General features: G+C 45.1%; 1 protein-coding gene across 1 annotated transcript in view; it reads left to right on the forward strand.

The window, feature by feature from the left end:
• Window positions 1-17,530, forward strand: part of LOC135528727 (WD repeat-containing protein 88-like) — a 31,762-nt gene that overhangs the window by 273 nt on the left and 13,959 nt on the right. The window contains exons 2-4 of the mRNA XM_064957823.1: window positions 2,068-2,178; window positions 3,845-3,933; window positions 15,919-15,982. Of these exons, the coding sequence (XP_064813895.1) occupies window positions 2,068-2,178; window positions 3,845-3,933; window positions 15,919-15,982 (264 nt within the window). The remainder of the gene's footprint in view (window positions 1-2,067; window positions 2,179-3,844; window positions 3,934-15,918; window positions 15,983-17,530) is intronic.

Below are 17,530 nucleotides of genomic sequence, written 5' to 3' on the forward strand. Positions count from 1 at the left end.
TAGCTAGCTGCTCAGGTCTCAGTTAGCTAGCTGCCCAGGTCTCAGGTAGCTAGCTGCCCAGGTATCAGTTAGCTAGCTGCTCAGGTCTCAGTTAGCTAGCTGTCCAGGTATCAGGTAGCTAGCTGCCCAGGTATCAGCTAGCTAGCTGCCCAGGTATCAGGTAGCTAGCTGCCCAGGTAGCAGGTAGGCCCAGGTAGCAGGTCAGCCTTCATGTTCATAGCTCATCCTAGAGCAGGTAGCTAGTTGGGTAGAGAGGGGATGAGTTGAATAGCCTTCATGTTCATAGCTCATCCTAGAGCAGGTAGCTAGTTGGGTAGAGAGGGGATGAGTTGAATAGCCTTCATGTTCATAGCTCATCCTAGAGCAGGTAGCTAGTTGGGTAGAGAGGGGATGAGTTGAATAGCCTTCATGTTCATAGCTCATCCTAGAGCAGCTAGGTAGCTGGGTTATGTGCTGTAATAGTGTGCAGCTACTTCCCTGTAAACTGTTTTTAAAACTACAAACGTCAATGAGTGATTGGTCAGCTAATAGTTAACGTTAGCAAGGCAAGCTAACAGCCATCCAACATAGCTATACATAATTAATTGTGTTGCACCTGTGTCGTAACACTGACAATAACAAGGATGAATGATGGCAACTTAGCCTACTAGACAGCAAGCTTTAAACTGACAACAGTTTCCTTTAAACATGGACACACTTGAGTGCCAGTCTGTTTGTGCTATCATGCCCAGCTCCTTACCACTCATGACAAAACATGCTTGTCTTGACAATGAGTTGGCAAGAGCACAAAACAGATCTGGGACCAGGCTAGGAAACGCTGCGTGAAAAGCCCTCCTGCTATACATCTGGCTGGTGGCCAATACATAGTGGAATTATGACCAAGACATCTCAACAGATGGGTCATTAATTAAGGTGTCGTTTTAGAACAGACCTCAGCTATTGTCTTAAATTATGATTATTAACATTATCATTACTGCGATGCTTTAGTTGTGTTCAAAACATATATAAGTGACTTTGTTGTGCTTTCACAATAAAATTAGATAGTTTCAGATGATTTGGACAATTTGAAAAATGCTAATATCAGTCCCATGACTTGAATGGGATTTCTGCTAAGAATGCTAAAACGTTAGCATGTTGAAACAGTGCTAGTGAAACAACTGGGCCCAAATACTATTACTATGTGGAATGGAGATGTGAGAATACTATTACTATGTGTAATGGAGATGTGAGACGGGGCTTGATTCAAATACTATTACTATGTGGAATGGAGATGTGAGACGGGGCTTGATTCAAATACTATTACTATGTGGAATGGAGATGTGAGACGGGGCTTGATTCAAATACTATTACTATGTGGAATGGAGATGTGAGACGGGGCTTGATTCAAATACTATTGCTATGTGTAATGGAGATGTGAGACGGGGCTTGATTCAAATACTATTACTATGTGGAATGGAGATGTGAGACGGGGCTTGATTCAAATACTATTACTATGTGGAATGGAGATGTGAGACGGGACTTGATTCAAATACTATTACTATGTGGAATGGAGATGTGAGACGGGGCTTGATTCTCCGTGCCTCTTCAGACTCCCATCATGATGTAATGAAGATGTTAGACAGGGCTTGATTCTCCGTGCCTCTTCATATTCCCATCATGATGTAATGAAGATGTTAGACAGGGCTTGATTCTCCGTGACCCCCATCTCTTCATATTCCCATCATGAATTAATGAAGATGTTAGACAGGGCTTGATTCTCCGTGCCTCTTCAGATTCCCATCATGAATTAATGAAGATGTTAGACAGGGCTTGATTCTCCGTGCCTCTTCATATTCCCATCATGAATTAATGAAGATGTTAGACAGGGCTTGATTCTCCGTGCCTCTTCAGATTCCCATCATGAATTAATGAAGATGTTAGACAGGGCTTGATTCTCCGTGCCTCTTCAGATTCCCATCATGATGTAATGGAGATGTTAGACGGGGCTTGATTCTCCGTGCCTCTTCAGATTCCCATCATGATGTAATGGAGATGTTAGACAGGGCTTGATTCTCCGTGCCTCTTCAGATTCCCATCAAGGTGCTGAGGGGTCACACAGATGCTGTCACTGGCTGCCACTTCTGCTTTGACGACACCAAAGTCCTGACCAGTTCCCACGACAAGACGGCCACTCTGTGGGTAGGTCCATCAAACACTAGGACTGCTTCCCAAATGGAACACTTCCCTATGTAGTGCACTACTTATGACCACTATTCCCTATATAGTGCACTACTTATGACCACTATTCCCTATATAGTGCACTACTTATGACCACTATTCCCTATATAGTGCACTATTTATAACCACTATTCCCTATATAGTGCACTACTTATAACCACTATTCCCTATATAGTGCACTACTTATAACCACTATTCCCTATATAGTGCACTACTTATAACCACTATTCCCTATATAGTGCACTACTTATAACCACTATTCCCTATATAGTGCACTACTTATGACCACTATTCCCTATATAGTGCACTACTTATGACCACTATTCCCTATATAGTGCACTACTTATAACCACTATTCCCTATATAGTGCACTACTTATAACCACTATTCCCTATATAGTGCACTACTTATGACCACTATTCCCTATATAGTGCACTACTTATAACCACTATTCCCTATATAGTGCACTACTTATGACCACTATTCCCTATATAGTGCACTACTTATGACCACTATTCCCTATATAGTGCACTACTTATGACCACTATTCCCTATATAGTGCACTACTTATAACCACTATTCCCTATATATTGCACTACTTATGACCACTATTCCCTATATAGTGCACTACTTATGACCACTTTTCCTATATAGTCCACTACTTATAACCACTATTCCCTATATAGTGCACTACTTATGACCACTATTCCCTATATAGTGCACTACTCATGACCACTTTTCCTATATAGTCCACTACTTATAACCACTATTCCCTATATAGTGCACTACTTATGACCACTATTCCCTATATAGTGCACTACTTATAACCACTATCCCCTATATAGTGCACTACTTATAACCACTATTCCCTATATAGTGCACTACTTATGACCACTATTCCCTATATAGTGCACTACTTATGACCACTATTCCCTATATAGTGCACTACTTATGACCACTTTTCCTATATAGTCCACTACTTATAACCACTATTCTCTATATAGTGCGCTACTTATGACCACTATTCCCTATATAGTGCACTACTTATGACCACTATTCCCTATATAGTGCACTACTTATGACCACTATTCCCTGTATAGTGCACTACTGTCTGTGTGTCTGTCTATTTCCTGTCTGTGTGTCTGTTATTTCCTGTCTGTGTGTCTGTCTATTTCCTGTCTGTTTGTCTGTCTATTTCCTGTCTGTTTGTCTGTCTATTTCCTGTCTGTGTGTCTGTCTATTTCCTGTCTGTGTGATGTCACACACCTAATCCATCTCAGTGTTTATGTGGATCGTTTTCCACTCCTGGCTGTGGATGTCTGTCTTATTTTTTAATAATATATTCATGTTGAAAGATTATTGTCTGGCCCATAGGTATGAACCTGAACTATATGATATGCTGTGGCCTAAATAGCACCCGTATTCCCTATATAGTGCACTACTTCTGACCAAGGCCTATAGGTATGAACCTGAACTATATGGTATGTCTGTGAACCTAAATAGCACCCGTATTCCCTATATAGTGCACTACTTCTGACCAAGGCCTATAGGGCTCTGGTCAAGAGTAGTGCACTCTGTAGGGAATAGGGTGCCATTAGGGCCACACATTGTATGTCTGCTTCTGAAGGACACGGAGAGTGGCGCCGCGCTGTTGGTGTTTGAGAGAGGACATCTGTCCAACATCTCTGAATGTGCCTTGATCCCTGACAAGAAAAGGTGAGTTGTCACTGTGTTCCCATCGCCTACCCTTCTCCAGGAGTGTGCACTCGTACACTCCAAACATATTCCTAACACCAGAGGGGAAGTGCACACTTTGGGAGAAGGGTAGATCATCAGAATGGAGCCTTGCTGTTATTGACCACAGAAGCCCTTGTCTGTGTGTTGTGACTAGTGATTTAAACATGAGTTATAACTCTTCATATAGTTGTTTTGTTTCCTCAAATATCACATCCCACATATCTGGGAATAGGGCTGGTATAGGGCTGGTATAGGGCTGGGTATAGGGCTGGGTATAGGGCTGGGTATAGGGCTGGTATAGGGCTGGTTATAGGGCTGGTATAGGGCTGGTATAGGGCTGGGAATAGGGCTGGTATAGGGCTGGTATAGGGCTGGTATAGGGCTGGGTATAGGGCTGGGAATAGGGCTGGTATAGGGCTGGTATAGGGCTGGGAATAGGGCTGGGTATAGGGCTGGGTATAGGGCTGGTATAGGGCTGGGTATAGGGCTGGGTATAGGGCTGGGTATAGGGCTGGTATAGGGCTGGGTATAGGGCTGGTATAGGGCTGGTATAGGGCTGGTATAGGGCTGGGTATAGGGCTGGTATAGGGCTGGGTATAGGGCTGGTATAGGGCTGGGAGTAGGGCTGGTAATAGGGCTGGGTATAGGGCTGGTATAGGGCTGGGTATAGGGCTGGGTATAGGGCTGGGTATAGGGCTGGTATAGGGCTGGGTATAGGGCTGGGAATAGGGCTGGGTATAGGGCTGGTATAGGGCTGGGTATAGGGCTGGTATAGGGCTGGGAGTAGGGCTGGTAATAGGGCTGGGTATAGGGCTGGGAATAGGGCTGGGTATAGGGCTGGGTATAGGGCTGGTATAGGGCTGGGTATAGGGCTGGTATAGGGCTGGGAGTAGGGCTGGTATAGGGCTGGTATAGGGCTGGTATAGGGCTGGGAGTAGGGCTGGTTATAGGGCTGGGTATAGGGCTGGGAATAGGGTTGGGAATAGGGTTGGGAATAGCCAGAGACCTCACCGTACCATGTTATCACCATACTGAGCATAGCCTATACCATATTATCACCATACCATATTATCACCATACCATATATCACCATACCATATATCACCATACCATATCACCATACCATATTATCACCATACCATACCATATTATCACCATACCATATTATCACCATACCATATTATCACCATACCATATTATCACCATACTGAGAGACCTCACCATACCATATTATCACCATACCATATTATCACCATACCATATTATCACCATACCATAATATCAACATACTGAGAGACCTCACTCCCCATCACTAAATGGTATGATTTCCCCCCATCACTAGATGGTATGATTTCCCCCCATTACTAGATGGTATGATTTCCCCCCATCACTAAATGGTATGATTTCCCCCCATTACTAGATGGTATGATTTCCCCCATCACTAGATGGTATGATTTCCCCCCCATCACTAGATGGTATGATTTCCCCATCACTAGATGGTATGATTCCCCCCCCCATCACTAGATGGTATGATTTCCCCCATCACTAGATGGTATGATTTCCCCCCATCACTAGATGGTATGACTTCCCCCCCCGTCACTAGATGGTATGATTTCCCCCCATCACTAGATGGTATGATTTCCCCCCATCACTAGATGGTATGATTTCCCCATCACTAGATGGTATAATTTCCCCATCACTAGATGGTATAATTTCCCCCCATCACTAGATTGTATGATTCCCCCATCACTAGATGGTATGATTTCCCCCATCACTAGATGCTATGATTTCCCCATCACTAAATGGTATGATTTCTCCCCATCACTAGATGGTATTATTTCCCCCCCATCACTAGATGGTATGATTCCCCCCATCACTAGATGGTATTTATTTCCCCATCACTAGATGGTATGATTTCCCCATCACTAGATGGTATGATTTCCCCATCACTAGATGGTATGATTTCCCCATCACTAGATGGTATGATTTCCCCATCACTAGATGGTATGATCCCTCCCCCATCACTAGATGGTATGATTTTCCCCCATCACTAGATCGTATGATTTCCCCCCATCACTTGATGGTATGATTTCCCCCAATCACTAGATGGTATGATTTCCCCCCCATCACTAGATGGTATGATTCCCCCCCCCATCACTAGATGGTATGATTTCCCCCCCCCCCATCACTAGATGGTATGATTCCCCCCCATCACTAGATGGTATGAATCCCCCCCATCACTAGATGGTATGATTTCCCCCCATCACTAGATGGTATGATTTCCCCCATCACTAGATGGTATGATTTCCCCATCACTAGATGGTATGATTTCCCCTCCCCCATCACTAAATGGTATGATTTCCCCCATCACTAGATGGTATGATTTCCCCCATCACTAGATGGTATGATTTCCCCCATCACTAGATGGTATGATTTCCCCCCATCACTAGATGGTATGATTTCCCCCCCATCACTAGATGGTATGATTTCCCCCCATCACTAGATGGTATGATTTTCCCCATCACTAGATGGTATGATTTCCCCCATCACTAGATGGTATGATTTCCCCATCACTAGATGGTATGATTTCCCCATCACTAGATGGTATAATTTCCCCCATCACTAGATTGTATGATTTCCCCCATCACTAGATGGTATGATTTCCCCCATCACTAGATGGTATGATTTCCCCCCGTCACTAGATGGTATGATTTCCCCATCACTAGATGGTATGATTTCCCCATCACTAGATGGTATGATTTCCCCATCACTAGATGGTATGATTTTCCCCATCACTAGATGGTATGATTTCCCCATCACTAGATGGTATGATTTCCCCATCACTAGATGGTATGATTTCCCCATCACTAGATGGTATGATTTCCCCCCATCACTAGATGCTATGATTTCCCCCCATCACTAAATGGTATGATTTCTCCCCATCACTAGATGGTATTATTTCCCCCATCACTAGATGGTATGATTCCCCCCATCACTAGATGGTATTTATTTCCCCATCACTAGATGGTATGATTTCCCCCATCACTAGATGGTATGATTTCCCCCATCACTAGATGGTATGATTTTCCCCCCATCACTAGATGGTATGATTTCCCCCATCACTAGATGGTATGATTTTCCCCCCATCACTAGATGGTATGATTTCCCCTCCCATCACTAGATCGTATGATTTCCCCCATCACTTGATGGTATGATTTCCCCCATCACTAGATGGTATGATTTCCCCCCCCATCACTAGATGGTATGATTTCCCCCCATCACTAGATGGTATGATTTCCCCCCCCCATCACTAGATGGTATGATTCCCCCATCACTAGATGGTATGAATCCCCCCATCACTAGATGGTATGATTTCCCCCATCACTAGATGGTATGATTTTCCCCCCAATCACTAGATGGTATGATTCCCCCCCCCATCACTAGATGGTATGATTCCCCCATCACTAGATGGTATGAAATCCCCCACCACTAGATGGTATGATTTCCCCCCATCACTAGATGGTATGATTTCCCCCCCATCACTAGATGGTATGATATCCCCCCATCAAATATATAAATATATATAAATATATCACTAAATGGTATGATTTCTCCCCATCACTAGATGGTATGATATTCCTCCCCATCACTAAATGGTATGATTTCTCCCCATCACTAGATGGTATGATTTCCCCCATCACTAGATGGTATGATTTCCCCCCATCACTAGATGGTATGATGTCCCCCATCACTAAATGGTATGATTTCTCCCCATCACTAAATGGTATGATTCCCCCCAATCACTAGATGGTATGATTTCCCCCCATCACTAGATGGTATGATTTCCCCCATCACTAGATGGTATGATTCCCCCCATCACTAGATGGTATGATTTACCCCATCACTAGATTGTATGATTTCCCCATCACTAGATGGTATGATTTCCCCCATCACTAGATGGTATGATTTCCCCCCCATCACTAGATGGTATGATTCCCCCCATCACTAGATGGTATGATTTCCCTCCATCACTAGATGGTATGATTTCCCCCATCACTAGATGGTATGATTTCCCCATCACTAGATGGTATGATTTCCCCCATCACTAGATGATATGATTTCCCCATCACTAGATGGTATGATTTCCCCCATCACTAGATGGTATGATTTCCCCCCCCATCACTAGATGGTATGATTTCCCCCCATCACTAGATGGTATGATTTCCCCCATCACTAGATGGTATGATTTCCCCCCATCACTAGATGGTATGATTTCCCCCATCACTAGATGGTATGATTTCCCCCCATCACTAGATGGTATGATTTCCCCCATCACTAGATGGTATGATTTCCCCCCATCACTAAATGGTATGATTTCTCCCCATCACTAAATGGTATGATTCCCCCCAATCACTAGATGGTATAATTTCCTCCCCCCATCACTAGATGGTATGATCCCTCCCCCATCACTAGATGGTATGAATCCCCCCTCCCATCACTAGATCGTATGATTTCCCCCATCACTTGATGTATGATTTCCCCAATCACTAGATGGTATGATTTCCCCCCCCCATCACTAGATGGTATGATTTCCCCCCCCCCATCACTAGATGGTATGATTTCCCCCCCCCCCATCACTAGATGGTATGATTCCCCCATCACTAGATGGTATGAATCCCCCCATCACTAGATGGTATGATTTCCCCCCATCACTAGATGGTATGATTTCCCCCAATCACTAGATGGTATGATTTCCCCCTATCACTAGATGGTATGATTCCCCCCCCATCACTAGATGGTATGATTTCCCCCCCCATCACTAGATGGTATGATTCCCCCATCACTAGATGGTATGATTTCCCCCCCACCACAGATGGTATGATTTCCCCCATCACTAGATGGTATGATTTCCCCCCATCACTAGATGGTATGATATCCCCCCATCAAATATATAAATATATATAAATATATCACTAAATGGTATGATTTCTCCCCATCACTAGATGGTATGATATTCCTCCCCATCACTAAATGGTATGATTTCTCCCCATCACTAGATGGTATGATTTCCCCCATATCACTAGATGGTATGATTTCCCCCATCACTAGATGGTATGATTTCCCCCCATCACTAGATGGTATGATGTCCCCCCCATCACTAAATGGTATGATTTCTCCCCATCACTAAATGGTATGATTCCCCCCAATCACTAGATGGTATAATCCCCCCCCATCACTAGATGGTATGATTTCCCCCATCACTAGATGGTATGATTTCCCCATCACTAGATGGTATGATTTCCCCCATCACTAGATGGTATGATTCCCCCCCATCACTAGATGGTATGATTTACCCCATCACTAGATTGTATGATTTCCCCCATCACTAGATGGTATGATTTCCCCCATCACTAGATGGTATGATTTCCCCCATCACTAGATGGTATGATTCCCCCCCATCACTAGATGGTATGATTTCCCCCATCACTAGATGGTATGATTTCCCCCCATCACTAGATGGTATGATTTCCCCCATCACTAGATGGTATGATTTCCCCCCATCACTAGATGATATGATTTCCCCCCATCACTAGATGGTATGATTTCCCCATCACTAGATGGTATGATTCCCCCCCCATCACTAGATGGTATGAGTTCCCCCCCCCCATCACTAGATGGTATGATTTCCCCCATCACTAGATGGTATGATTTCCCCCATCACTAGATGGTATGATTTCCCCATCACTAGATGGTATGATTTCCCCCATCACTAGATGGTATGATATCCCCCCATCACTAAATGGTATGATTTCTCCCCATCACTAGATGGTATGATATTCCTCCCCATCACTAAATGGTATGATTTCTCCCCATCACTAGATGGTATGATTTCCCCCATATCACTAGATGGTATGATTTCCCCATCACTAGATGGTATGATTTCCCCCCATCACTAGATGGTATGATGTCCCCCCCATCACTAAATGGTATGATTTCTCCCCATCACTAAATGGTATGATTCCCCCCCAATCACTAGATGGTATAATTTCCCCCCCATCACTAGATGGTATGATTTCCCCCCCATCACTAGATGGTATGATTTCCCCCATCACTAGATGGTATGATTTCCCCCCATCACTAGATGGTATGATTCCCCCCCATCACTAGATGGTATGATTTACCCCATCACTAGATTGTATGATTTCCTCCATCACTAGATGGTATGATTCCCCCCCATCACTCGATGGTATGATTTCCCCCATCACTAGATGGTATGATTTCCCCATCGCTAGATGGTATGATTTCCCCCCATCACTAGATGGTATGATTTCCCCCCCATCACTAGATGGTATGATTTCCCCCCTCACTAGATGGTATGATTTCCCCCCATCACTAGATTGTATGATTTCCCCCATCACTAGATGGTATGATTCCCCCCCATCACTAGATGGTATGATTTCCCCCCATCACTAAATGGTATGATTTCTCCCCATCACTAGATGGTATTATTTCCCAACCCCCATCACTAGATGGTATGATTCCCCCACATCACTAGATGGTATTTATTTCCCCCATCACTAGATGGTATGATTTCCCCCCATCACTAGATGGTATGATTTCCCCCATCACTAGATGGTATGATTTCCCCCCATCACTAGATGGTATGATTTCCCCCATCACTAGATGGTATGATTCCCCCCATCACTAGATGGTATGAATCCCCTCCCATCACTAGATGGTATGATTTCCCCCATCACGAGATGGTATGATTTCCCCCATCACTAGATGGTATGATTTCCCCCCATCACTAGATGGTATGATTACCCCCATCACTAGATGGTATGATTTCCCCCCATCACTAGATGGTATGATTTCCCCCATCACTAGATGGTATGATTTCCCCCCCATCACTAGATGGTATGATTTCCCCCATCACTAGATGGTATGATTTCCCCCATCACTAGATGGTATGATTTCCCTCCATCACTAGATGGTATGATTCCCCCCCATCACTAGATGGTATGATTCCCCCACATCACTAGATGGTATGATTTCCCCATCACTAGATGTTATGATGTCCCCCCATCACTAAATGGTATGATTTCTCCCCATCACTAAATGGTATGATTCCCCCCCCATCACTAGATGGTTTGATTTCCCCCCATCACTGGATGGTATGATTCCCCCCATCACTAGATGGCATGATATCCCTGCCATCACTAGATGGTATGATTTCCCCCCCCCCCCATCACTAGATGGTATGATTCCCCCCATCACTAGATGGTATGATTTCCCCATCACTAGATGGTATGATTTCCCCATCACTAGATGGTATGATTTCCCCCATCACTAGATGGTATGATTTCCCCCATCACTAGATGGTATGATTTCCCCTCCCCCCATCACTAGATGGTATGATTTCCCCTCCCCCATCACTAGATGGTATGATTTCCCCATCACTAGATGGTATGATTTCCCCCATCACTAGATGGTATGATTCCCCCCATCACTAGATGGTATGATTCCCCCATCACTAGATGGTATGATTTCCCCCCATCACTAGATGGTATGATTCCCCCCATCACTAGATGGTATGATTCCCCCCATCACTAGATGGTATGATTTCCCCATCACTAGATGGTATGATTTCCCCCTCCCCCCATCACTAGATGGTATGATTTCCCAATCACTAGATGGTATGATTTCCCCCAATCACTAGATGGTATGATTTCCCCCATCACTAGATGGTATGATTTCCCCCCATCACTAAATGGTATGATTTCTCCCCATCACTAGATGGTATGATTTCCCCCCCATCACTAAATGGTATGATTTCTCCCCATCACTAGATGGTATGATTTCCCCCCATCACTAAATGGTATGATTTCTCCCCATCACTAGATGTTATGATTTCCCCCATATCACTAGATGGTATGATTTCCCCCATCACTAGATGGTATGATTCCCCCCCATCACTAGATGGTATGATTTCCCCCATCACTAGATGGTATGATTTCCCCCCATCACTAGATGGTATGATATCCCTGCCATCACTAGATGGTATGATTTCCCCCCCCCCATCACTAGATGGTATGATTCCCCCCCATCACTAGATGGTATGAATCCTCCCCATCACTAGATGGTATGATTTCCCCCCATCACTAGATGGTATGATTTCCCCCCCATCACTAGATGGTATGATTTCCCCCCCATCACTAGATGGTATGATTTCCCCCATCACTAGATGGTATGATTCCCCCCATCACTAGATGGTATGATTCCCCCCATCACTAGATGGTATGATTTCCCCCCATCACTAGATGGTATGATTTCCCCCATCACTAGATGGTATGATTTCCCCCATCACTAGATGGTATGATTTCCCCCATCACTAGATGGTATGATTTCCCCCATCACTAGATGGTATGATTTCCCCCATCACTAGATGGTATGATTTCCCCCTCCCCCCATCACTAGATGGTAATGATTTCCCTCCCCCCATCACTAGATGGTATGATTTCCTCATCACTAGATGGTATGATTTCCCCCATCACTAGATGGTATGATTTCCCCCATCACTAGATGGTATGATTTCCCCCCATCACTAGATGGTATGATTCCCCCCATCACTAGATGGTATGATTTCCCCCATCACTAGATGGTATGATTTCCCCCATCACTAGATGGTATGATTTCCCCCATCACTAGATGGTATGATTCCCCCATCACTAGATGGTATGATTTCCCCATCACTAGATGGTATGATTCCCCCATCACTAGATGGTATGATTTCCCCCATCACTAGATGGTATGATTTCCCCCCATCACTAGATGGTATGATTCCCCCCATCACTAGATGGTATGATTTCCCCATCACTAGATGGTATGATTTCCCCCATCACTAGATGGTATGATTTCCCCCATCACTAGATGGTATGATTTCCCCCATCACTAGATGGTATGATTCCCCCCATCACTAGATGGTATGATTTCCCCCCATCACTAGATGGTATGATTTCCCCCATCACAAGATGGTATGATTTCCCCCCATCACTAGATGGTATGATTTCCCCTCCCCCCTTCACTAGATGGTATGATTTCCCCTCCCCCCATCACTAGATGGTATGATTTCCCTCATCACTAGATGGTATGATTTCCCCATCACTAGATGGTATGATTTCCCCATCACTAGATGGTATGATTTACCCCCATCACTAGATGGTATGATTCCCCCCCCATCACTAGATGGTATGATTTCCCCCATCACTAGATGGTATGATTTTCCCCATCACTAGATGGTATGATTTCCCCCCATCACTAGATGGTATGATTCCCCCATCACTAGATGGTATGATTTCCCCATCACTAGATGGTATGATTCCCCCCCATCACTAGATGGTATGATTCCCCCCATCACTAGATGGTATGATTTCCCCCATCACTAGATGGTATGATTCCCCCCATCACTAGATGGTATGATTTCCCCCATCACTAGATGGTATGATTTCCCCATCACTAGATGGTATGATTTCCCATCACTAGATGGTATGATTTCCCCCCATCACTAGATGGTATGATTTCCTCCATCACTAGATGGTATGATTTCCCCATCACTAGATGGTATGATTTCCCCACCACAGATGGTATGATTTCCCCCATCACTAGATGGTATGATTTCCCCCATCACTAGATGGTATGATTTCCTCCATCACTAGATGGTATGATTTCCCCATCACTAGATGGTATGATTTCCCCATCACTAGATGGTATGATTTCCCCATCACTAGATGGTATGATTTCCCCATCACTAGATGGTATGATTTCCCCCCATTACTAGATGGTATGATTTCCCCCCATCACTAGATGGTATGATTCACTCCCCCCATCACTAGATGGTATGATTTCCCCATCACTAGATGGTATGATTTCCCCCATCACTAGATGGTATGATTTCCCTCCATCACTAGATGGTATGATTTCCCCATCACTAGATGGTATGATTTCCCCCCCCCATCACTAGATGGTATGATTCCCCCATCACTAGATGGTATGATTTCCTCCATCACTAGATGGTATGATTTCCCCATCACTAGATGGTATGATTTCCCCATCACTAGATGGTATGATTTCCCCCATCACTAGATGGTATGATTTCCCCCATCACTAGATGGTATGATTTCCTCCATCACTAGATGGTATGATTTCCCCCATCACTAGATGGTATGATTTCCCCCCATTACTAGATGGTATGATTTCCCCCCCATCACTAGATGGTATGATTTCCCCATCACTAGATGGTATGATTTCCCCCCATCACTAGATGGTATGATTTCCCCCACCACAGATGGTATGATTTCCCCATCACTAGATGGTATGATTTCCCCATCACTAGATGGTATGATTTCCCCCATCACTAGATGGTATGATTTCCCCCATCACTAGATGGTATGATTCACCCCCCCATCACTAGATGGTATGATTTCCCCCACCACAGATGGTATGATTTCCCCATCACTAGATGGTATGATTTCCCCCATCACTAGATGGTATGATTTCCCCCTCCCCCCCATCACTAGATGGTATGATTTCCCCCATCACTAGATGGTACGATGTTTACCATCTAAATCGAGCATTCATAGGATGAAGCATTCAACAACATATTCACAGCTAGAGAATTAAATACTCTGGCTGTCTTTCTGTCTCCATGGCCAAGCACACAGCCCACAACCCGCAGCACACAGCCTACAACCCACAGTCCGCAGCACACAACCCGCAGCACACAGCCCACAGCACACAGCCCACAACCCACAGCCCGCAGCACACAACCCGCAGCACACAGCCCACAACCCGCAGCACACAACCCACAACCCGCAGCACACAACCCACAACCCGCAGCACACATCCCACAACACACAGCACACAGCACACAGCATAGGTCACATAATCACTGCATACATCCCAAATGGCACCCTAGTCCCTGTGGGTCCTGGTCTAAAGTAGTGCACTATATAGGGAATAGGGTGCCATAGGGCTCTGGTCTAAAGTAGTGCACTATATAGGGAATAGGGTGCCATTTTGGACATAACCCTGTCAAGATCTTTTGTTACTTCACACCTTCTTTATTTGCGCTTCCCTTTTGGTAACCTTGGCAACCCTGGTAACCTTGGCAACCCTGGTAACCTTGGCAGAGGAGAAGTCCCAGAGGGCTGCAGGGAGGGAGGTGATCACACATAGGGAGTCTAGACTCTAGACCTCCGCTGAAACATTAGCTAGTTAATGGGTTACTACTGGGTTTGCTGTTGCACTAGTCTAGTGGCATTGAGGTGATATCTTAATATATATCTGTATTATGGTATTTGTTTCATTAGTCCATTGTTGACACAGTCACTGCAATCGAGTTTTCAAGATATGTAACTTTCAAAATTCAGAAAACATTCCTGTGTGATGCATTTTGTCAAACACAACATCATGCGGGGATGATTTCTGTATCCTCGAAAAACTACATTCACTCACTCACTCACTCACTCACTCACCACTCACTCACTCACTCTCTCTCTCCTCCCTCCCCCTCCTCTCTCTCTCTCTCCCCTCCCCTCTCTCTCCTCTCCCTCCCCTCCTCCCTCCCTCCCTCCCCTCTCTCTCTCTCCTCCCTCCCCCTCTCTCTCTCCTCCCTCCCTCTCTCTCTCCTCCCTCCCCCTCTCCTCCCTCCCTCCCTCCCTCTCCTCTCTCTCTCCCCCTCCCTCCCCTCTCTCTCCCCCTCCCTCCCCTCTCTCTCTCTCTCTCTCTCTCTCCCCTCCCTCCCTCCTCTCTCTCTCCCCCTCCCTCCCTCCCTCTCTCTCTCTCCTCCCTCCTCTCTCCCTCCCTCCTCTCTCTCTCCCTCCCTCTCTCTCTCTCTCTCTCTCTCCCCTCTCTCTCTCTCTCCCTCTCCTCTCTCTCTCCCCTCCCTCTCCCCCCTCCCCCTAGGCTGATTACTGCATCGTGGGACAAGACCCTAAATGCATGGGACCTGGAAACGGGCAAGATCATTGTGAGTCAATCAAATAATGAATCTCATCCTCACTTCAACACTAATGAACATCTGAGACCATGGTGGACAGCCTGTGTGTTCCATAGTGGACTGCAGCTCAGAATCATAATGCCAGAGAGGGAGTATAGAGGGAGTATAGAGGGAGTATAGAGGGAGTATAGAGGGAGTATAGAGGGAGTACAGAGGGAGTATAGAGGGAGTATAGAGGGAGTATAGAGGGAGTATAGAGGGAGTATATAGGGAGTATACAGGGAGTATACAGGGAGTATACAGGGAGTATAGAGGGAGTATATAGGGAGTATAGAGGGAGTATAGAGGGAGTATAGAGGGAGTATAGAGGGAGTATAGAGGGAGTATAGAGGGGGTATATAGGGAGTATAGAGGGAGTATAGAGGGAGTATAGAGGGAGTATAGGGGAGTATAGAGGGAGTATATAGGGAGTATATAGGGAGTATAGAGGGAGTATAGAGGGAGTATAGGGGGAGTATAGAGGGAGTATAGAGGAGTATAGAGGGAGTATAGGGGGAGTATACGGGGAGTATAGAGGGAGTATAGAGGGTGTATAGAGGGAGTATAGAGGGAGCATAGAGGGAGCATAGAGGGAGCATAGAGGGAGCATATAGGGAGCATAGAGGGAGTATAGAGGGAGTATAGAGGGAGTATAGAGGGAGCATAGAGGGAGCATAGAGGGAGTATAGAGGGTATATAGGGAGTATAGAGGGAGTATAGAGGGAGTATACGGGGAGTATAGAGGGAGTATAGAGGGTGTATAGAGGGTGTATAGAGGGAGTATAGAGGGAGTATAGAGGGAGTATATAGGGAGTATAGAGGGAGTATAGAGGGAGTATATAGGGAGTATAGAGGGAGTATATGGGGAGTATAGGGGGAGTATAGGGGGAGCATACGGGGAGTATAGAGGGAGTATAGAGGGTGTATAGAGGGAGTATAGAGCGTGTATAGAGGGAGTATAGAGGGAGTATAGAGGGAGTATATAGGGAGTATAGAGGGAGTATAGAGGGAGTATAGGGGGAGTATAGAGGGAGTATAGAGGGAGTATATAGGGAGTATATAGGGAGTATAGAGGGAGTATATAGGGAGTATAGAGGGAGTATAGAGGGAGTATATTGGGAGTATAGAGGGAGTATAGAGGGAGTATAGAGGGAGTATATTGGGAGTATAGAGGGAGTATAGAGGGAGTATAGAGGGAGTATATTGGGAGTATAGAGGGAGTATAGAGGGAGTATATAGGGAGTATATTGGGAGTATATAGGGAGTATAGAGGGAGTATATAGGGAGTATAGAGGGAGTATATAGGGAGTATAGCGTGAGTATAGAGGGAATATAGAGTGAGTATAGAGGGAGTATAGAGGGAGTATAGAGGGAGTATATAGGGAGTTTAGAGGGAGTATACAGGGAGTATAGAGGGAGTATAGAGGGAGTATATAGGGAGTATAGAGGGAGTATAGAGGGAGTATAGAGGGAGTATATAGGGAGCATAGAGGGAGTATAGAGGGAGCATAGAGGGAGCATAGAGGGAGCATAGAGGGA

Source organism: Oncorhynchus masou, unplaced genomic scaffold (assembly GCF_036934945.1).
Source record: "Oncorhynchus masou masou isolate Uvic2021 unplaced genomic scaffold, UVic_Omas_1.1 unplaced_scaffold_1026, whole genome shotgun sequence".
NCBI lineage: Eukaryota > Metazoa > Chordata > Actinopteri > Salmoniformes > Salmonidae > Oncorhynchus > Oncorhynchus masou.